The 23,249-nt window shown below is 43.3% G+C and overlaps 1 protein-coding gene across 3 annotated transcripts in view; it reads left to right on the forward strand.

Annotated features, from left to right (window-relative positions):
* The window catches only part of nbeab (neurobeachin b), a 167,459-nt gene that overhangs the window by 133,931 nt on the left and 10,279 nt on the right, over positions 1-23,249 (forward strand). For all 3 annotated transcript variants that reach the window (XM_035622279.2, XM_035622278.2, XM_035622280.2), the window contains 8 exons: positions 1,352-1,469; positions 1,565-1,667; positions 2,645-2,760; positions 5,134-5,246; positions 12,305-12,445; positions 13,511-13,630; positions 17,321-17,473; positions 19,921-20,088. In XM_035622279.2, coding sequence (XP_035478172.2) covers positions 1,352-1,469; positions 1,565-1,667; positions 2,645-2,760; positions 5,134-5,246; positions 12,305-12,445; positions 13,511-13,630; positions 17,321-17,473; positions 19,921-20,088 — 1,032 coding nt within the window. The remainder of the gene's footprint in view (positions 1-1,351; positions 1,470-1,564; positions 1,668-2,644; positions 2,761-5,133; positions 5,247-12,304; positions 12,446-13,510; positions 13,631-17,320; positions 17,474-19,920; positions 20,089-23,249) is intronic.

A 23,249-nucleotide genomic window follows, 5' to 3' on the forward strand; every position in this document is an offset into this window, starting at 1 on the left:
CACCAGTGCTTTGATGGAGTACGCTGTTGTTTTTCCCTGATGCATATCTGCACAACTTGCCTTTCAGCATTGCGCTCAGACTACTTCAAGAACATCTGGCTGCAGAGTAGGAGGGAGATAAAAGCTACCCGGCCTCCCAGTGAGCTGCTGCTGGCCCTCAACAGTGCTCCTGCAGCTCCATAGCCATCCCTCCATCTCCACTCCCGTCCTTTGTATCCCCACTCCAGTCAGCACACTGCCTCCTCTGGGCCATGCTGTCTCTATGACAACTGTTTGAGTTGGGGGTTGCAGAGGTGTCAAGCAGGGGCATTACTGGGAGGAGAGCACCACACCAGAGATGCTGCGCTGCACATCCAGCATCTCCACCTAATCCAATTTTAATTGAGCTCCAGAGATTTTGGATGTGGCACGGAGGTCGGGCATGAGCTATTCCAGAGAGAAATTAAGGCAGGCCGGCTCGCGCTGCACTCTTCCAGCCTGTCACTATTTTAAATGAGCATTAGCATCAGACCTAACCCAGCTGAACATCTCACTCTGCTTCGCTCCCTCCCGGCCTCCTCCTATGTGTGATTATAACCTGGGGAGTTGATGAGGCTGCTCCCTGGTTCGTGCTGTTGGACAAAATTGTTCCAGCAAGAGGGAAGTGAGATGGAGGGAGAGGGGTGGGGGGTAGGTAGGTGTGTGACCATTGTCACCTGTCAAAACTACTGTCTTAGTTTTCTGGGTGTTGACCTGCAGTCCCAGTGGTGCTGCATACACTAATGATCCTTTGTCTGCTCTTTCGTCTCCTTGGCATCATGGTTTTTATCGACTGTGACCCAGGGGTGATTTCTTTGCGACCACTCGCCTTTGCTCTCCTGTTAACGGACTGAGAATGTGTGAAACACTCAAACATATTATGACGAATGCCTCATAGTGCGAAGAAAAGTGCGATAATGCCTCAGTGAAACTTTGTCGGAAGTGACGATAAGGAGTGATTCAACTGGTATCGGGGCAATTTTGATATTCCCTTTTAAAAAATAATCCACATAACTGATGAGAGCTGATTCTTGTACCTGAAATTGATTTCTCTTTTTCAGAATTTTTACAGCAATACTTGAGGTGAAATCATTAATTTGTATTGTATTAAGTATTTTAAATCATTCTAGAACTCATTTCACTTGTGAAAAGTGTCTTGAAATACCAGCGGCATTGAACACAAAATGCATCTTACACAGGAATCTGAAAGCCTGTTACGACACTTGACTTGAGCAGAGGTCTGCTATACATCACTCTCACCTGACACGATCCATGGTTTTATACAGCTGTAACATCCCACAGACATTTTTCTCTGTTCTGTCCGTCTTTCTAGGTCCTTGCATACACTGAGGGCTTACATGGGAAGTGGATGTTCAGTGAGATCCGGGCCGTCTTCTCCAGACGCTACCTCCTTCAGAACACAGCAATGGAGGTCTTCATGGCCAATAGAAGTAAGCTCAGTACCAATTATAGATTTTGAAATCGGGTAGGGGTTTTTTTTTCTTCTTTTTTTCCATCTTTAAGTGATGTCTCTCACTGTTCACAGCATCAGTCATGTTCAACTTTCCTGACCAGGCCACAGTAAAGAAAGTGGTCTACAGTCTTCCTCGAGTGGGAGTGGGCACCAGCTATGGACTCCCACAAGCCAGGTGGGTCACATATGCCAAAGGGAAATCAGCAGAACGCTGCTAAATGTTTCTACTATTGTATTGGCCGTTGTTACTTCCTCTGTGTTGTGTGTTGGAGCGTCTGTGCAGCCCGGCCTGCAGCAGAGTCAATTGAAGTCCCAATGCTCCAGTGTTGAAGTGGATGTGCAATGACCCTGAGTGAACTGACCTAATTCTCTGACAGGAGACTCTGTTCAGCAGGGCTGCTGCCAGGCCACTGACCACAGAGAAAAACCCCAGATTCCCTTCAGACTCTACTGGTGCTAACAGGCCTATTTACAAACTGTTACAAAACAAGCATGTTTCTTTGGCTGAATTTAAAGCAAACCTGTCTGAATTAATACTTAAGCTGCTTTCATACTTGCGCTGAAGTCTGGACTTTTTCCAGAAAGTTTCCGGAGGGGCTGAATGTGAGAACACAGTGTTGCTTTTCCGGAACTTTTCCTGCCATCTCTCTAGTACAGTTACCAAAAAATGAGCCCATCTAAGAATACAGCAGGAAAATATCTTGATACATCCTGCATACATACATTCACACCGCGCAAGTGGATGTGTTGATGACTGTAATGCATCGGAACTATAGTCATAGTGTTCCTGCTGTTGTCTGACCTGGACAATATCTTGCTGTTTTCATTATATGTAAAAGGCAAATATCTGAAAACAGCTTGAATAAATTACCTGTATAAGTGAAAGACTCTCCACCTTGCCTTTATTTAATCCAATAAATTTCCTAGATCTAAGTAAGTTGATAATAAAACTGCATTGCAAGCTGTTGTTGTCTACTAAACATTGTCATTCATCCACCAGTTTACTGTGTCCTTGCCAATCCTTTGAATTTAAGCATAGCTTCATGTACAGTTTATGCTTGTTTGCTTTAGATTTTGAAGACTAAGTTGAAAATGTCCAAAACTAACACCAATCTTCTGTTTTCTGATATCTTGTCTAAATGTTTTTTCCAGGCGCGTCTCCCTGGCCACCCCTCGACAGCTTTTCAAATCCTCCAACATGACCCAGCGCTGGCAGAGGAGAGAGATCTCCAACTTTGAGTACCTTACATTTCTCAACACTATCGCAGGTAAAGACTCCTAATGCTGTTCGATACTGTGATTCCCAGGTGAAACTCAATAGTTGTATGTTACAGTAGCTGAAGGAATGGAAATAATTTATTTTGTTTTTCGTAGCCATCAGTTAAACAGATAGATTCTGATTTGTTTTCGTTCCCACCAAGAAAAAAATCACAACCAGTGAAAGTTTTGAGTTTGAATCTATTATCTATGTGAATGTCTTCACCATTAGGGCCTCATGACTTAAAGTGTAGCTATCATGATCAATAATCCTGACGTGTCAGTAGCACTAGAAACAAACTATAAGTGGCCTCAGGTATGTCATATTTGTTTAAGAATCCCTGCCGTCCTTACCTGGGGCCTGGACGTAGTAAACCTCACTGTTCATGGGAGTGTGCTGTTTGAAGCAAAGAGCAGCCACCGCCGATTTTTACCAGATGATTAGTGGCTGCGTTTGTGAAATCGCGTGCGTGCGTGCGTGCGTGCGTGCGTGCGTGCGTGCGTGCGTGCGTGCGTGCGTGCGTGCGTGTGTGTGTGTGTGCAGAGCTGAGAACTTCTGTTGTCAACTCTCTGATCTGAACTGCAACTAACAGGGGAAGCGAGAGCGACTGCACGCTGCTCTGCTCTTGGAGGTGTCATCCACTCTCTCTCGCTGCATATTCATGCATATTTATATTTAGCTCGTGCCTGAGTTCGATACATTATTGTCAGCTAATTAGATGTAAGGCAGACAGAAAAACATGCTCAAAATTCATTAAAAATCTCTCGTAATGACCTAGGCTGACAGGGATGTCAGAATAGTGTGGGGCAGCAGACAGGCAGGGGATGAAGCGCCGGGAAGAGGTGTGAATGGGAAGGGGTCTTCTAATTAAACACTATTCCACTGTTATTAACATCCTGCCACCCCAGCTCAGGCCTCAGCACCAGTAGGTCTAACAAACATTCCCTAGTCAACCTCTCCATACTCGGTCCGCTGCTTCCTTTTCACTTTGTGGCATTAACCTGGATAATTATGCTCCCGAGCTTCCCCCGGACCCTGACTGCTCTGCAGAAGAGCCTCCCATTGACTAGGCTGTCAGACCTTATCACCTGCTCAGCCAGATTTAGACTCTTTAATGTCAAAGTGCTGCACTACAGGATTGGTTCACGCTTATAAAATTTTGTTAGTAATCATGCAGATTTAGGACGGTTATTTCATTGTATTTCATTATTTTCTTTGCCAATGCATAAGATTAAGTTTAGATGAAATAAAACAGCTTTTATTTTTCTGACATTTTTGTTGCCACCTCTTGATATTACTTGATTGCGAAATTTTGGGCGATCATTTTTTCTTAAGGCCGACGTGAGCATGCATTTGATGAGTTAAGATATTCTCTGTATCTCTGACAGCTTCATAAATACGACGTAACCATGAAATGGTAACATTATTATTTTAAAAGTGTGCATTTCCTGCACTAGTCCCTATATATTCATGTCCACTGACCTCCAGTAATTATTACAGTATGTCGTAGGGACACAAATGTGGTAACTTTTTTTTTACTGTATTAACAAAGTTTGTCATTAGAATGTGGTCATGTTAAAATAAGTATTGCTCTCTTTTATTGTTTCATTTTTCTTTGTGAATGAAATAACATTACTTTAAGTGTGCTTTAAGCTCAGGTTTTTATTTTGATTTATCACCGGCACCAAAAATTCCAACAAAACCATCTATGATCACCCTGTCCGAGTCCCGGATTACAACTGGCCACCACTTGACCTCACAGCTGTATCAGTGTCATCTTCAAAAAGAAAGTCCAGCATTAATGACAACATGGTACATGATCTTGGCTTTTACCGTGGACTTCCTATGACACGTTTTGCCATCTGAAAGCCATATTCCCACTGCCAGAGCTTTGAGGAGATTCACATCTGGCCAATCAGTATATCTGACTTGCAGTGACATTTAAGGCGTTCAGAGCCATGGCCTCAAAAAAAGAAGAAAAAAAGAATTGTTTTTTTCTCTGTAATTAAATCCACTCCTCACTACTTGGAGATACGTGTTTTCCTCACAAACTTAAAGACACCAGCTCAGCCTTCTTGCTACTCCAGTCTATCAATTAAATGCACTCAGCAAGGAAAGGTATGGGGAGCACTGAAAATATATTCTCACATAGCTTGCTATATAGAGAACTTGCTATTTAAGCGTACGTGTTTCCCTGGCAGACTCCGTATGAGACAGGAAGTGCGTCTGATTGAGGTCCCTACAATTGGGGGCTTGTTGGAATGTTGCATGCTGATCGCATAGAGTAACTGAAGCCTCAAGTGGACCCTGCCCCGCTTTCAACCCCTCGGTTTCCTTCCAAGCCTTCATCACTCACAGATTTCTGTCTGCTCTGTGTGTCTAGGGAGGACGTACAATGACCTGAACCAGTACCCTGTCTTTCCATGGGTCCTCGCAAACTACGACTCCGAGGAGCTGGACCTGACCTTGCCAGGGAACTTCAGAGATCTCTCCAAGGTACCGAGGCCTCTTGGCCCTGCACCTCTGTATGACAGAGAGAAGGGAGGGGGGCAAGTTGGGGCAACTGGCTCTGATGGCAGGGGATTTCCTTATTAAGAGCCAGACTGTAAAATTATATAATATTTAATGGCAAAGGAATGTGAGTCTGAACTCACGAGGTGGAATGCAGAAAGTGGAAAACATTGAAATGCTCTCAAATACCTCATATAAGTTTACAAAGCATCACTTTGGTACTGTGTTGTCTCAGCACATAGTTGACATAATTTAAATGGAATAATTTAGACAACACCAATTTTTTGACCAATACACATAAGATAAAAAATCTAAGATCATAACACCATGATCTGCGTAAAGGTGATAAACCATGATAACTTAATTTGGCTCAAATTAATAGATTTTTTTTTCACGGTTTTTGAACTGATGGGAGCAGTTCATGAGCACAGTGTCAGCGGTGAAAGTTGTTCTAAATGTGGCGGGTCAAAAACACTTGTGCAGGAGAGAGTCCTGCTAACGCTGCCAAATCACCAGAGCCCGGACACAATGACATTAATGCCCCACAACCCTGGGAGATAGAGTTCACAGTTATGATTGCTCTGTCTTTGTCAGGAGGGGAAAAGGCACAAACTAATACAAACTGTGACCTGGTTTACCAACCCCCTTCTCTTTCTCTCTCTGTCTCTCTTTCTTGCACATGCACACTGCAGCTCACTGACCTGAAAACAGTTGCATTCCTGTCTGAGCTCTCTCTCTCTTGCTCACTTTATCACTCCCTCATTCCTCTTTGTTCCCTCAAAGCACAGACAGTCTTACTAAGAGCCTCACTTTGCCATCGCAGTTCTCAACAGTTTGAATCAATTTTCAGGTTCTCCAGGCATGTGGAGGCTGTGTTCTGTTGCGTGTGCTGTGTGTTTTGTTGTGGGGGAGCTATGAAACCCTCAGACAATCATAGATGAGTCACAGAAAGTGGTGTGAACTCAAAAATGAGTTCCCGCTGTTTAGAAGCACTTCTTTACATTTTTTGAAAAAAACAGCTCTGTTGTGTGTCGCCACCATTATTTCAGTCTGCTTTGGCAGCTCTGGCCTGCAGAGTATCCAGGTGGGCTGAGAGAGCCATGGAAGGTGTGTGTGTGTGTGTGTGTGTGTGTGTGTGTGTGTGTGTGTGTGTGTGTGTGTGTGTGTGTGTGTGTGTGTGTGTGTGTGTGTGTGTGTGTGTGTGTGTGTGTGTGTGTGTGTGTGTGTGTGTGTGTGGGAGAGTAGGAGGGGGGCGATCAGGGCTGAGCCATGTGCAGCCCTTCTGCCCTGGGGAGACAGTTATGTATTGTAATGTATTCCAGTGACATCCTCCCATGCTGTTTACAGGGCTGAGCTGCCTTCATTAGCATGAGTTCACAGCCCGTGTCTCCTGACAGTTGTCCTTGGAACCCCAGGGCTCTTACCTCCAAAAGTTCACAGCTAGTATAGCAGGTAGGGACAGAGACCCCCCCCCACACTTCTCCTCTTTGCTTGGTCTGCCCTTTTGTTCAATTATGGATTGGAGGTAGAGGCACAGTCCCCGGAGACTCGCTCATCGTGTATTACGGCTGTGTTTGTCTCTCCGAGGTGTATGGCCAGCCTGTGTGGTTGTGCACCACACAGGCTGTGTGTGTGTGTGGGAGGGACTTTAGCTGGGTATCATCTCAATTTATATATTTATTCAAACTTCTCAAATATGATGTGCTGTTAGACACAGTTTTACAGGAACTTTGCCTGAATGAAGAAAAAGAAAATAACATTTAAACAATTGTTCAAAACTACGCCTTGGTTTTTTACTCCTTTTTTCCCCCTTTGGTTGAACAACATCACATCACCTCTTGTAAAATGATCTGTCACTCCAGAGCTCAATGAGCTGCAGCATCAATAGTCAAATTATCTTTACTCTTAGTAAACTGGGTAAAGCTTTATTGTAATTGCTGGATTATAAATTATAAAGCTGAAGCGTCACTAATACTAAATCACTACTACTTCTAATTGTTTTCAAACGATCCCACACTGGCATTGCACAATTTTCCAGGCTTTCTTTCCCACGGATCAGAGTCGTGTCTGAGACCTGTTTGGCAGTTACAGGTGACGGCCATCTGATGGACAGCATTGCTCAAAAAGCCGGAGCTCTGTACTGATCTGCCAAATAATATCCTCCCAAGCCTACTGCACTTACCTAGAATTACCTGCTGGTTGGGCGTTCAGTCAGCTGTGAACGGTGCTACTGAACACGGCATTCCTTCGCCTCGGGGCCGGCGCTCTGCATATTTGGATGTCAGATACATTCATGCAGCAAAGTGTTTCATTAGATTCTAACGATTATTTCCTGATTGAGTGACAAGCGGATGATAGATAGTGGGAAGCTAATCTTCCTCATAGCTGTTAAATTATGTGACGGAAATTCACTTTATTTCAAAAGAAAGTGATAGAAGCAGACGCAGTTGAACACTATGCTTCCTCGTCCACTGACTGAAATCGATCAGATGTATCCTACGTTAAATGTAATGTCAAGAGACGAGCAACACCAAAAAGCGACATGTATATTAGTCAACCCATGTAATTGTTACATATAGTTTTACCTTACTTAAAATTCATAAAACAACGCTGATAATATTGATTGACCTTTGCAAGCATATTCTGAACGAGCTGTGCTGAGGTGGAGAAAACTATTTTGATAAGTCTCCTTTTCAAATCTTCTGCTGTGGCCTTCTCTGAAAGCTGTGCACGTCCAAGACGAATTCTGAGTATCGGTGACAGGACTTGGCTGCTGTAAAGATCCACTCTGCACTTTTCTGTCCGTAATGGATCCCTGTTCACCCTCACTTCCACTCCACTCAGGCTGCTTGGGAGCACTTCTGCTCTATCTTGAGTTGGAGCAACCTGATTGCATTAGACTGGAGCTATATACAGCCCTGCCTCTGACGAGGCAAGCAAAAACGACGGCGACTTCTCCTGACAGAGCGCCATAGCAACATACTGTAATGTAATTTCTTTTGAAATATGAAATGCAATATGCATCTCCTTGGGAGGCAGCTTAGATGTGACCAAAATAAAAATAAAAAAACAGCCGCACTCACTGTACACTCACTCAACATCGGCCACATTCATTTCCTGCATCTTTGGAGTGGAACACCAGAAGTGATCCTGATTGAATCTGAAGCCAAATCTGAGTTTGATCATACTTTGTTGAGTTGTGTTGATGTGTTTCACTGGGTCAGGTGTTATACGAGCAATGATCTCAGATGGGAGCAAGTGTGGAACTGTCTGAACCAGTTGTGCTCATTGTCTTTCATCTGTGATCAGTGTGATATGCTACGCTGGGAGAAGGGACGAGGTGAATATTCTTTGTTGAATAGAGGTAAACAAAGCCTGATGTTGGCTTATCAACGGATAGCGCTCATGACAGGATTTAAAAGCATTTAAGGGCCAATTAAATGCTCATGCTTTCTCACCATATTTGATTTCTTATCAAAGAGCTAAGCAATCAAACATTCACCTCATATTCTTGGCTGGTCTATATGTTTTTCTCTGACCAGGAGAGCACATTATTGCCACATCCACACTGCTACGTTTTCATTTTAAAATGCATCACTGCTGCTACGTCTGCCGTCCACACTACTCCGGAGTTTTCGAGCGCCTGAAACGGAGAATTTTTGTAGCGATGCTGGCCCTGTTCTAGTTTGAAAAACCAGATGGCCGCGTTGTAGGATGGATGTTTGTAAACTATGATTTACGTCTAGATGATATGCATTTTCCAAGTTTTTTGTAGAAAAAGAAAAAAAAGGGAAAGCACTAAACTAAACGTCTCTTAGAAAATGTCTTATTGTATTCATGCTTACACAGCAGAATGACTCGACAAACGAGGACAATGACAAACAACATTTTGCCTCACATATGTAGAACCAAATAAAAGAATGAACAGGAAACAACTTGTCAGTAAATATGACGTTGGACCGCTTCCCTTAGCTCAGTGATTCATTCAAGACGTGTTTGTGGTTCGTTTAGTCTTACGAAAAAGGCAGAGACGGTTGCAGCGGGCAGAAGTCTTGATGTACTGCTGAATTTAAATCTTTAAAATGTAAAGTGGCTTGTAATATCGCCTTAATGGGCAAGAAAAATGCTTCTCATACACTTGTAAATCAAATCTTACCAATTAGCCGCTTTGTAAGATTTGGTTGTAATAACTCTTCTGTGAATTGTTTACTTCTCCCTCTCTTGCGCTCATTAGTATTACCTGCTGCTTTCTTTTCCGTAGTCTTCTCCCTTCACATTACCTGTAGTTTTCATAGCGCTCGAACCTGCGTTAGTCATACCAGCAACGGTTTTTACGGTGTGTGAGACATCTTGTGGCTTGCAGCCCGATCCGGCTGGGCCAAGACGTCACATGCAAGGCTATTATCACTCCATAAATCTACACAGGCCTCAATAAACTTCTCTTTCAGTCTATTCAATTGTGCTAACACTGATGTGGGCTGCCATTAAATTTTAAGGAAGAACCAAAAACTGGCCCCATTAAATTTTGAGTTAGAGCTTCAGGCCTGTGCACTGTGCCACACGTGGATATGACCTTAATCTTCGACATGTCCAAGGGAGCCTGCCTGTCGCACTGAGGCTGCACACAAACTGTACCACAGTCAAAAGAAAAACATTGCAGCTTTGATATTGTTAGAATAAGGGGCTTTATTTTTAGGCATCAGTCTCAGGCCACTTTTGAATTGAGGGCTTTTATTTTATTTCTTCTGATGTCTGTGCTGCAGCTTTCAGGTAGAAAAGCTGCCACTGATTACATTATCAGTCTCCCTTCCCCCTCTGAAACCGATTCAGTCGCACTGAGTACATTGATATTGACTGCCAATATGCCTCCGGGGCTGTTATATTGGACGGGGTGATTGAAAAGGCAGAGAAAGCAATTTATTCACCGCTAAACGTATGCTTAATGGGAGTAATTTTGTTGCCTTAAGAACACATGAAAATGAAATGGCCGCCAAAGGGCAAAAACCCAGTGATGGTGTCAGAGCAACACTGGAATTATTACTGAGTCTGCGGCTGAGTAATGAACCGCGCTCTCCAAGGTTTGGCCCTGACTGAGAAATAATTGGATGGATGTCAAATAAATATAGAGGTGACGCTATTTTCTTTCTATTTTATATCCCCACAATAATTAGGCAGTTCTTCAGATGCAGAACAAGATTTTGTTTGATTTCTGATATTTTCAGTGTTGACACTGCACCCATCGCTCAGTTGGCACTTTGGGGATTTTCAGACTCTATTTGCAAGTGAAAGTTTTTTTTTCTCTTTAAACCTTATTTTAACAATAGGGACATTTTCAGGTAGCAAATGTTAATATGTAAATGTGTATATGTATATAAATAACATGTTTATTTTGTGGGGAGCTTCTAAGATAACATACACATGTAGATTCAGTTCTACTTATTGATCAGACTGTGTCTAGTAGAGTTGCTCTATGACTGTAGATTGCACTATATTCTGTAGGTCCTAGAAACTCCCATAAAGTAGTATCGAGTAACACAGAAGGGCTCTGAGCACAGATGGGAGTAGCAGCGCTAAGTAAAGTTTGGCTTGGTGGGTGTGTTGGGTGTAAATCGGGTCAGCCGGGGTTAATCCACATGGATTACCGACAACATTTAGCAGGAGACGTTAAGGTCTCCTCCTTCCATCCCCGGTGCTCCTTCTCACCCCTGCCACCATGTCCCTGTACATTTCAGACAGAAGACAGCGCAACAGGAACTTTTTAGGGTTGGGGAGAATAATGGGGTCTGACAGACAAATCCCAGACTAAAGCTGCTGGTCTGCCCTGGACTCTCCCCCAGCCACTCTGCCGACCTCAGCACATGCAGCCTGATGGGAAACAACTAAGAATAAGAAGTTTATCTCTGTTAATTAGGTTCAGCTTCCTTGTCCTTTACGTTCATAAATGAATGTCATTGCCCCGTGAGTTTGGACCTTCACATCACCTGCTTCATGATGGAGAGTTAACGGTCTGCGTCACGAGGTAAAAACTTGGTCAGGTCAGCACGTTGTTGCTTCTGCTTCTTGCACAGGCATATACTCACAGACGGAGATCTTTAGATGAGGTGTCCTTTGGCCAAAAATATCTCAAAAAAACCCAGCCTTGTCGTCCTATATCTATATCTATATCTATATTATGGTTGCCGTCTGCTTAAAATGCCAACAGCTTTCACTTTCAGTATTTCAACAAGCCAATCATCGGAGCGACTACACTAAAAGTGTATTTTTACTGACCTGATGACACAGTATCTTTTTTGGATCCAAACTCAGAACCAAAAAAAGGGCCTATCAGTCACTTGAACATCGCTTTGAGCCTCGCTTTTACTTTAGATTGTTAGTTATTACTTTTTTACCATCATCATTTTTATGCTTTTGCTTGACCTTTTCTTTTATCTATTTTTACCTGTGGTTGTGGGCATTGCTTTTTATTCAGGTAGGAACTAAAATACCTGTTTGTTTCAAGACACTACAGAGGTCCTGCACTGTGTCTGTGTGGCTTGTTGTAATATATTGAGCATGATAGTTATCAATAAAGATTAGTTGCCATTAGCTGTCTGCTTTCTTGTGTTATTACTTGATGTATTTTATTTTCCTTATTAAGAGTTTCACCAGTGAGAATGCTATCTCTTCATTGGATAGTCAGCCAGAAGGGCTAATGTTAGAAATACAATAAATGGTGATAAATCATAAAGCATCCCTGTTTACTGTAAAAAATCATCAAACACAGTTCTGGGTACAGTATGCAGCATTGTAGTTTGTCAAGCTTATGACAAAATACAAACAAGTTCATATTGATATAAATATCAAAATGGTACAACCATATGTGTATATCAGTTTTGTTTGCCTTTACAAGAAATATGACTTACAAAAGCATACAAGAGGAAACGTGTATAATTTCTTTCGCGGTTACTTTCAGGGGGAAACGTGTGCTTTACTTACACAGGCGAATAATAACAAATTACTTCACTTCAGGAACTGAATCTTTTGTTTCTTTATTTTCTTTCCAGCCTGTTGGCGCTCTGAACCCGAAGCGCGCGGCGTTCTACGCTGAGCGCTATGAGACGTGGGAAGACGACCAGACACCACCCTGTCATTACAACTCCCACTACTCCACCGCTGCCACCACCCTGCACTGGCTTGTCAGAATAGTGAGTAAAACATCTCCTTCAGCCGACATCACACCCATTATTCTGCTGTGTTCAAAATCCCAGAGTTAGTCAAGCATCTGAATAGAAATGAAGTCAAACCCACATCCTCTGACGGATTTTTCATTTTTGACTCGGCATTAGTTGATTGTCACTTGTCAGACTTGATGATGCTGTTACTTTGAGGGCTGTCGTCTTCTGCACAGGAAACGGCTCGCCGTCTCAATTTGATTGGACCTGAGTTAGACCAATGGTGCTCAGAAAACACATTTCACAGGCCAGTAAGCCGGCATATGTGAACTAAATAAAGAGTGGCTGGGTAATGATTTACAGAGGCCGCTGTGACAGGTTTATGTGTTTCAGGCAACCCAGTGAGCGCTGGAGACATGTCCATCAAGGTTACTGAGCACTGTCCTCATTTACTCTGGAAGAGAGAGAGAGGAGGCACACGCACTCCCAATCCATTCTCCACAAAATAAGCCCTTATAACCTCAACGGCATCTTTGAGTTGGTATTCATTTGATTTTGACGTCAGCTTATTAATTTGAAAGAACTTTACTGGGAGTTACTGTATTTCTCCTCCTCCCCCGTCATTAGTAGAGGGGCTGATGAACTGAGGGACCTCCCTTGACAGCAGTTAGATTGCCCTCTGTGGGTTGGTTCGCACAATCCCTTTCTTCCTCTGGTGAGTGATCCATCCGCTCTGACCGGCAACGGTCGCCATCTCAGGCTGAGAAAACCGAATTTGAGCCAATTATCATTATGGTTTACTGTACTCAGGAAGAACACTAATTAATTCTCCCCCAGGCTTGGAAACAGTGAATGACTGATATCTGCAGAGATCCCTTAGTCCACAGCAGAAAAGAATAACAATAAAATAAATGCAGATTATTCAGACTTTTCAAATATATTTCTAATGGTGTACTCCTGTCGGGTCAAAACAATACTCAGTTTCATTATGTTGATTATGATTACATCAATCAGAAGGGTGGAGGAGACAGTCATGATGATACATTTGGATGGAGATCATTGATCTTTGTGATTCTCTTATTCTCTTTCTCTGTGTAGGAGCCCTTCACCACATTTTTCCTGAGTGCCAATAACAACAAATTTGACCACCCTGACCGCACCTTTTCAGCCGTCGCCCGCTCCTGGAGAAACTGTCAGAGGGACACCTCCGATGTAAAGGTGAGAGTCACGACAGAACCAAGTATTACAATACATAATCACTGTGGATACACAAGTCTAGATCGGAAGACCTGAAAAACTGTGCTGGGTTTTATCTTTTACAAGTTGTGCTGTGTTATGTTGTGTTTCCTTGCCAGTTCCTGTCCTCAGGTGTTTCATGGACTTGTGTGTGTTGGATGATGAATGATCAGAAATGTCAAATATGTGCTGCATATTGCACAATATCTGTCAGAACAATTGAGACTATACACCATATATAATTGGCAGTGTAACCATACCAAGCCTCTCACTTGCTGTGCTCCCCTCCTCAGCCAATGTAACTCAGCAGGACTGCAAAAATATATACCATTAATTATAAATGCCTCTGCCAAACAGCAAATCACAAAGACCCATGGTGCACAGGAATACCCCAAGCACTTAGAAATGCACATTTCATTCGTCTCATGCAGAAAACAAACTATTTCAGAGGTAGTCTGATTTGCATCTGTGCATGGAAGCACTCATGAGTCTGAACAAAGGCTGCGTCTGAGGGAAAGACAAAGCCTTCCCTCTGCAGATCCGCAGAGCAGTCACCGAAAACGCTGAACCCTGCTGATGCGCCTCCATTTTGCCCACTGCATAACACGCAGCAGGAATACACACTGACCTCAAAGTGTCATATATTTCCAACACACCCTGCACTGGGTAGTATTGCCCCAGGCAATTAATAAAGCATTAATGACAAAAGCTATTTAAAATGTAGTCTTTCATGTAGGGACAGGGCTTTTACTTGCCAGGATCTGGGGGAGAGCATCCAACAATCTGTGAGGCAGAGGCAGAAAGCTGCAAGCCAGCGACGAGCTGAATAGTCAAACATCACCCTGTTAACAAATACAGCCTACTTTCAACTACTTGTATGTCTGCATGCATTTGTTTTTACACACAAAGGATGGCTACCGATCTATTAGGAGAAGCACGGTTCTGTGGAGGACAGTGGTGGATTACTTGCAGTATTTCATAATGTATTAGAAGCAGGGAAATATTACACAAGAACTTGTTTGGTTAAGTCATGGTGGAAATGGGAAAAAATGATCCAGTGCCGTTATGATAACAGATTTCATTATCAACATTTACTAAGATTCCTTTTAATTTTAATGTTAATTTCTGCTATTTCTCCTTTTTTTTATTACTCTTGTAATTTTGAAATAAAAAAGATGTAAAAAGGACATATATATATACATATATATACATATGTATATATGTGTGTGTGTGTGTGTGTATATATATATATATATATATATATATGTATATATATATATATATATGCTTAATATATTTAGAAAAAAATAAGGCACCCAAAAATATACACATACACACCATGCACAGACACCATGTCGCCGCTTAGCCTGAGCGGAGAGTCAGGGGTTACGGTCAGCTTCGGCCCAGTACACCGAGCGGGCCATCGGTACTCTGATTAAAAGGCAGCTTGTTTTTACCAGGGTCTCTCCTTCATTAACCCTGGACTCCTCCAGCAGTAATGACGACAAGAACGAGAGGGGCTTAACCCTTAATGGCGATGACCTCCTAAAAGAGCAAGTCAAATGGAAACGACCCGGCGCTGAACAAGCCTCACCCCCCTCGACCACCACATTATTAATGTGCATCCATACCTCTCATTTATTTCGTGGTGCACACACAGCTATGTTAAGCTGGCACAGCCCACCGTGGGCAAAGAGAAGCAGACTTTCTGTTTTGGTATTGGGCACACACACACACGTACTTTCTCATACACACACACAAACTGCTACCGCGCTGTCTGAGGGAGTCCAGCAGCACTCCACCGCTGACAGATTTTGACGAACATGTCATTAAGGTGACACAGTGTAAAGCAACGGAGGCTTGTGTGATTGACTTGTTAGCCCATTACGATGCTGTTGCAGAATTAATGGCTGCCATGGGAGGGTGGCTTGAAAACGGAGCTGGCAGTTTTATCGGCTCGAAGGTGAGTTACGGCAGGAAGTTTACAAACGAAAAGAGGAGGGAAAGTGTGGTTTTATGTATGTGTGTGTGAGTGTGTGTATGTGAGAGACAGACGGAAACGGAGAGGGAATGTCTGCTGTACTCCCTCCCCTGTCGTGTGCGAAGGGTGAAATGTGACCGACAGCAGAGCGGCAGTGTTATTGGCCTGTACCATGTCATGCTTACTCGCTCTCTCAAAACCCGACGATTTATGGGGGCCTAAAAGCTCTGCACCTTATGTATCCCATAGGCAATATAAAACTCCATTCTGCCATTGAATCTGACAAACAGTGCATTCATAAAACAGGCTTTATACAAGGAGTGGATATACTGCCTTCCTTGCTCCCTCCTTCACAATTCCAGTCTGACATACAGACAACAACATTTAACTTGTCTTGTGTGTACGTTTTCTAATGAGTGAGGGACCTACATTCCTGGTGTGCACATGCATCATTGTGCAGAGGCTTCACTCACTCATCCCCACTTAGCTGGAAGATGAAGAGGACAGTAGGTACGAGTGGAGATCACAGGATATATACATATTTTTTTATAGCAAATACCTTTTCTTAAAGAATTAGTAAAATTACAAAATCGGTACTTTTGCATTTTGATCCCTTTGCCTATTCAAAGTGTGCTATACTTTATGGATTCATTGATCTAGAAGGTCGCCATTTAATTTCAGGACAAAGTTCATCAGTCAAAGATCACCTAAGCAAGTGTTTTATTCGCACCTTCACACGTATATATTGGAAATTAATGGGAGACGAAGGTTCGCCACCGCTACATGCGCATATGTGTGACCATGCCCTTTAGATATTTTTTGAGATAGGTCATGATTAAATATCATGTTCTTTGTTAGTATCCCTGGTATCTTGTTTGCAAGGATGGTATGACAAGTTCATTTTAGAGTTACCTGTTGAAGAACACAAGCTGTATTCTTTGGAAAAACAAACGCAGACGACAAAAAAATGATGAAACGTGAATATTTTAATACAGCAACTTCAGTCATCAAAATGTTCACTGCAGTGAATTAAAAACGTCTCAAAGTTGATCGTAATGTACAAATGATTGCCTGGAAAATGAGAAATGTCCTTTTAAAAAACATATGCTGTAACATGCTTTGTAAAATGAACCAGCTGTAAGTATACATGCTGTGAAAGTAAAGGGTTAGACAAAATGTCCCAAAAATGAAATACCAGTACGGTCAGTGATCACAGGAGAAAATCCTGTAGGAATAGTCGTGTCTCGAAACTCGGGTAAATATTTGCTCTCTTCCTCAGTGTATGGAATCACACCAGGGTTTATGCAGGGGGCTGACTTCCCCTCCACTGTGAGGTCCTGACCCCATCACAAGAGCCTAGAGACCAGGGAGAAGAACCCCACTCAGTCCCAGTTTCATTTAACACACCTAACACCTCCGCCTGGAATAACTGGACTAGCACCTCTCACTGCCTTCTCATGGCCTGCGGTTTAGTTTGTTTGTGTTACCTTCCCCCTTGAATTCTCACTTCATCTCAGCGGGATACAGAACATTTATTTTTCTCCCTTTTTGCGACTCCGTCCTCTTATGAGCTGGTTATTACACTTGGCTGGATTGTTAGGTGATTATATGGTGAAAACTGTGGTATTGAGCATTGTGGTCGTGTCAGCTAGGTGTAAAACACGAACGTCTCTCCTCCTTTTAAAACGCAGGAGCTGATCCCGGAGTTCTACTACCTCCCGGAGATGTTTGTCAACAGCAATGGCTACCATCTGGGAATGAGGGAGGACAGGGCCATGGTGTGTGACGTGGACTTGCCAGCCTGGGCCAAGAAGCCCGAAGACCTTGTTAGGATAAACAGGATGGTAAGGGTTAGTTAGGCATGTGTCAAATTTCAAATCCCGTTGTGTGATTATTCCCTTAATATATGATTTTACCTCAACTATTACCTCAACAGAAAAACACAAACAATACCTTTAAGTAGAGATAAGTTAAGATGAGTTAATCTTGTCTTATTAATTACCAGACATTAAATCTAATGTTTGATAATTTTCTTCTATTGTGTCCTCCACCTTGTTTCCGTTGTCAAAACTAGAAACTAAAACAATACTAACATTTATCATTTATCAGGATAAATAACCATATCAATTATTGTCCAATCAGGTCTCATTCTCACACTGTATGACACATTATTGTGTTACATACTATGTAATGTATAACACATACAGTATATAATAATAACCTGCATATGCACTGTGGGGGTGGTGATTTATATGTACTTTTTATATGAATTCTTTCCTTTTAACTTTTCCACTTCCTTCTCAAAGTAGTGAATCTGTTTCCACTCTTCCCTCTAACCTTCCCATGTCTCCTTGTGGTATTCATGAACCATCTAATAAAGTGCAACGCTCAATACAAACGCTGTACCTCTGACCCGAGTGATGTCACTAAAGGACAAGACTGAGGGCAAGTTTGCTCTGCGGTGTTAGCCCCTGTGATGTCGGGCCTCATCACGTCGGCCGTGTGCGGCGCTCTTTTTGTCTGTGTATTACTGACAGCCGATCAACATGTAGCCCACAAATCCCAACAGCCCTCAGGAGTCGCACAGGCACAGAAATGGAGATCTGTTGCATGCAGTTAAACTCTGTTCCCTCTTTAATCCGGATCCCTCTTTATAGAAACAGCAATCCTCCCACTAAACCTGATAAATCAGAATGAAAAAAAATATTTTACATAAAGATGTGTTAATGACTCAGAAATCTTACAATGCCAGTATACTGTACTCAACATGCTCATGTTTCCAGGCCTGCTGTCATTAAAGCACAGAAAACAGTTTTGGATTTGTTTATGCAGGCCGGTACAGACGTTCATTTGAGGAACATTTACCGTTTCAGTTGTAATGTAAGCTTTGTGAGCAGGTTCCTCCCGAACAGCAAAGACCATCTTCAGTAATGATGCTGGGAAGACTCAAGGTTTAATGCATGTTGTATATCCTGAGGTTAGGGACCACAGTGTTCCGGACCACGTATAAAGGAGGCTGTGGGAACACACTTGACCTTTTCAGCCAGAGTGACAGAGCTGGGCTGGTCTCAGCGAGGTGACCTTTCCCTGTGCTGTACCCGCGCTGCCTGGTCCAGCTCTATCGGCCTCGCATACAGGCAGAGTGGGGGGGGGGGGGGGGGGGGGGGGGGGGGGGGGAAGGAGATGCTGGGAGTTGTTAGGGGCATGACTGCATCTCCAAAACAAGGAAAGAGGATGAGCGAATACAGTGGATATTTTCTCACTGTTGAAAGATTCATGTGTGATGTTGCCTTGCATTGTGACTCTCACAGACCAGTGTGTTCACATGCCCAGAAAATCATAGTCTTCTGCCCCCATCCATTTTTTGTTGTCTTTCTTTTGTTCTGTTCCATGGCTAGCACATACTCTTGCTTCCGCTATTATTTCATTTCTGTCACTGAATCTCTCTGCCCCCCCTCCTCTCCCTCTCTCTCTCTCTGTCCTTCGCTCCCTCTCTCTTCCTCCCACTTCCCATCTTTGCATGTGCCACTTTCAATTGTAGTGATATGCCCTGTGGCAAACTCTGCCTCTGTGTGCTCGAGCAGGCTTTGTTGGTAATGGCTGTTATTCCTGACGCGAGGGGAGGAGTGTAAATTCCTCCAGCAAAGCCCTCCACTTTGATGCAAGGGAATTATATTGTACTGTATTGTGGAACAATACATCAAACCCCCCCACTGCACAGCTTCCATAGGTATATTTATAATAATCATCAGCCTTAAATCGTATCACATATCCTTACACTCACACTCCCACAAGAAATCTAGTCTCTCTTTTCGCTCTCACAAGTCATTTATCAATGTTGCTCCTGCAGATGGTTTTATAGTCAATTGGATCCCTGTTAGTATTGAACCGATTCCTTTGTCTCCACGCAAAGAAAGCCGGTTGGCTTTTTAAATGGACAAAGAAATGTGATATGGGAGACTAAAATGAGTTAGCTGATTACATTAAGGGGAGGAAATGCAGCTTCTGTTCACTTGTTTCTTCGGAATCTTTATGTGCAGTAAAAAATATTGAATACTTGTCTGACTGAATGCAGGCTATTTTATTTATTTCTTATAGCCTTTCTGTAATTAGCTTTGTGATGTCTGATGCTGATGTAATGTCCTCCTAGGTCATGTGTGTACACTAAAGCAAGGCTTTGTGTTGTGGTCACTGTTGTGTGGAAGTACAATTTGTGTTGTGTCTTTTGGCTTATGTGCCGTGCACTGCTGGTATGCCTCTCACCTCTAATTGCCCTGTACTCCTCTGACAGGCCCTGGAAAGCGAGTTTGTGTCATGTCAGCTGCATCAGTGGATTGACCTTATTTTCGGCTACAAGCAGCGAGGCCCCGAGGCGGTGCGCGCCCTCAACGTCTTCCACCATCTGACTTACGAGGGCTCCGTCAACCTGGACAGTATCACTGACCCCTCGCTCCGAGAGGTAAAGAGCGCACACATTCATACACGCATCACCATGGTGACTAACCCTCCCCTCCCTTGTTCACCAAGGGCACAACTTCCTGTCTCTATTTGTCCTGGCATGCGCTGCTCCGGGAACATTCATATCGTGCATCTGTCAATCAATTATTGTGTCATGCAAATGTAACTCGTGAGAAGAACAGGCAGACCTGCTGACTCATCGGGTTTGCGCTCAGATTAGCGTCTTTTTGTGATGACCTGAGACGCAACTCTCCTTTCACTCAGACAACCGGAAATCTTTTAATATCTGTCCACGTTATTCAAAGATCTTCTTTTACATCAGAATTCTATGCTCCTCTTGGTGTTGAATATTCTTTATGTACTGTATACTGCAATAAACTGTAATCAGATCAATGAATCTGACGGAGCTCTTGGATCAATCACCGGAGGTCAGCCAGTCAATAGATGAGGGAGTGAATCCTCTTGTTCTTAACTAATTAATTGAATATCTATTAGCTCGAGCGTACTACTTGTGAATAGCTTAATTGCGTGCGGGGGTAAGGGGAGCAGAGACTGCAGCAGCTGGCGTGCATTGTGGTGAGCTCGTCTCTCCCTGTGATATCCACCATCTGCTGTCTGCAAAACAAGTCATTTATATACTGTCACTTCCAGGGGCGCCTTTATTTATCAAGTGACCACTATGCAAATCACCTGCAGAAGATCTAATTGCCAAACCATATTGTGAAAGGCTTGGTTTTCATCACTTTGAACGTTCGTAGATTATGCCTCTCTTTTTTTTTTGCACCGGGGTTGAGAGACTTTCTGCTGTCTTCCTTCCTATGTTACCCTGAGAAATGACAGTGCTGTTAGTCAATGGCACATTAGGAAGCCTGCTACTCAGACTCCCTAATTGTGCCCAGTTGACGAAGGCACTATTGTGACATGTGAATGTATTTGTGCGGGAGAAAAAAAAATGGGCTCAGCTAATTGCAACTGATGTAATGTTGATATGATGAGCACTAATTAAGACGAGCCTTCACATCCTCCGTCATGTTTCTCATTCCAGGTGGACTCTCTTTCTCCCTGTAACATGAAATATAACCTTGTGTATCTGAACCTCATACTAAAACCTGGCAGTACCCTGAAAGTATCAAGTATTATAACTTCTCCAAGTACTACTACTCTGTAGTGACATTATGATTATTTGGTAGATGATTTCCTGCAGAACTTATTGTACCATTATTCCCATCACTGTTTGCCACTGCTCTGATCCCACACAGGCCGGCGTGCGATGTGCCTGGCTGAGTCAGAGAGGTGAAGCATTGGAAAATGGCCAAATGAATGTGACAATTGACTCCAGGGTATTGATTCATTCTGGGCCTGACAGGTGAAACTGCAGATCTGATATTAGTCACCACAATTAAGGCGTTGGAAATGTAGAGAAATTAGAGGTCATGAGAGATAATTTCCGTCCGTGTGTCAGAGGGAAACGATGACACTCCTCTGACATGCCACTGGGCCTCTGGGTGAGGGTACGGTGACCGCTCCGCTGGGCACACTGCCGGAACAGCAGTCCTTCGCTGTGATTCTTCTCCTGACAGCCTTCTCTGATGGAAAAACATGACAGCAAACCCTTGATTCGGGCCCTGCTGTGCCACTCAGAAGTAAACAGACAAATTATTCATCAGTGGGACTCTCTCCTCCTTCCTCCTCAGCTGCCACTGTCCATCCAGCCCGCTCTGGATGAACAGAGACAACAAAGTGCACCGTGGCTTGCCAATGAAGAGCTTGGAAGCAGCTGACCCACTTTAAATTGATTTCACCTTGATATTCCGCATGGTGATGGGACGTAAGTGTTTACATGTTTGACCCTAATGATAACAAACTCCCTTCTTATGTATCGCATAGCATAAAGGGTTAAGCGAGCGTCGTCAGTGATGATAGCTGCATTAGAGACAATCACTTACCGGTGTACACATTGTTTGAGACACTTCCACTCCTACGTACAGTTGTATGTGCTCATGTGAACTCTTGAGCTGTCAGTCAAGAAAACACCCTCAGGGCAATTCTTTGTTTGTACTTAAGCAATGAAATAAATACAGGCAATCCGACCTTAAACACATTTTCCACTGGTATGTAAAGAATGGGCAGTTTGGTCACATGAGGAAAATTAAAAACAATTACAGTAATGCTTAAATGGTTTGAATGCACAGTATTTGAATGTGCCTGTTTGGTTTCTGTGCTTTTTTGATCTGTTACTTAGCAGGACTTATAAAGCCAGAAGTACGTAATGAAAGCAATTTGCGGTCCGTAGACCAGGGCATCTGTCAAAAGGTGGAAGGTGGAGCAGCTTCATATTTGTAATAACCACCACTGATCTCAGGTGGCGTGACACGAGACACGCTCCCACGCTGCTTAGCGGGTCAGCGCGAGGCCGTGTCTGCATTCTGTCTGACAGAGCTGTTTTGTTGCTGCATTGCATGAGTGCACTGGAGGAGGCTGCCGGGGGACCGTCCGCAGAGTCTCTGTCACCAGTGGGGAAACAGAGACAACAGACATGGAGGGTGAGAGAGCTGCAGCCACTCACCTCTGAAGCCTTTTTTTCATGCCAAGATTGGATGAGAACAAAGTCAGACAGACAGGCCAACACGGTGTGTTATGATGGATGTTTGGTGTTCACCCTGGCAAGGCGGTTGTTGCTGGGAGGAGAGGTCGTCCAGATGGCTTTGGCAATAAGTGTCACTTATCAGCCAAAACGCAGGGCCTGAAGTGACTTTAACTAATGAACTGCCTGTTCAAGTGCTCTCCATCGCACACTGAGATAGAGATAAGTGTCTGACACACCTCAGAGGGGATTAGTGTTGAGGCACCGGAGAGATATTGACATGTTCTGATCACTTTGTGGAAGAACATGTTCTTGAGTTAACCTTCAACAAGTCAGACCCTCAAGCTCTCACCAGAATCCCTTACTGCCCCTTTATGGTTGTCTAAAACTACCAAAACGGGACACGCAGACGCGCAGTTTCCTTGGTGATAGAATCATCACAAGAGTTATGGTGATGTTTTCCACATGGCCTCCACAGCCTTCATGATCTCTGTATCAAATTTCTTTACTTGAACAGACATTTTGACCCTCACCCCAGACCTAACCTTAAATAGCCATAATGTCAGTTGCTTATTACT

This window comes from Scophthalmus maximus, chromosome 11, assembly GCF_022379125.1.
Source record: "Scophthalmus maximus strain ysfricsl-2021 chromosome 11, ASM2237912v1, whole genome shotgun sequence".
In the NCBI taxonomy this organism is placed as follows: Eukaryota; Metazoa; Chordata; class Actinopteri; order Pleuronectiformes; family Scophthalmidae; genus Scophthalmus; species Scophthalmus maximus.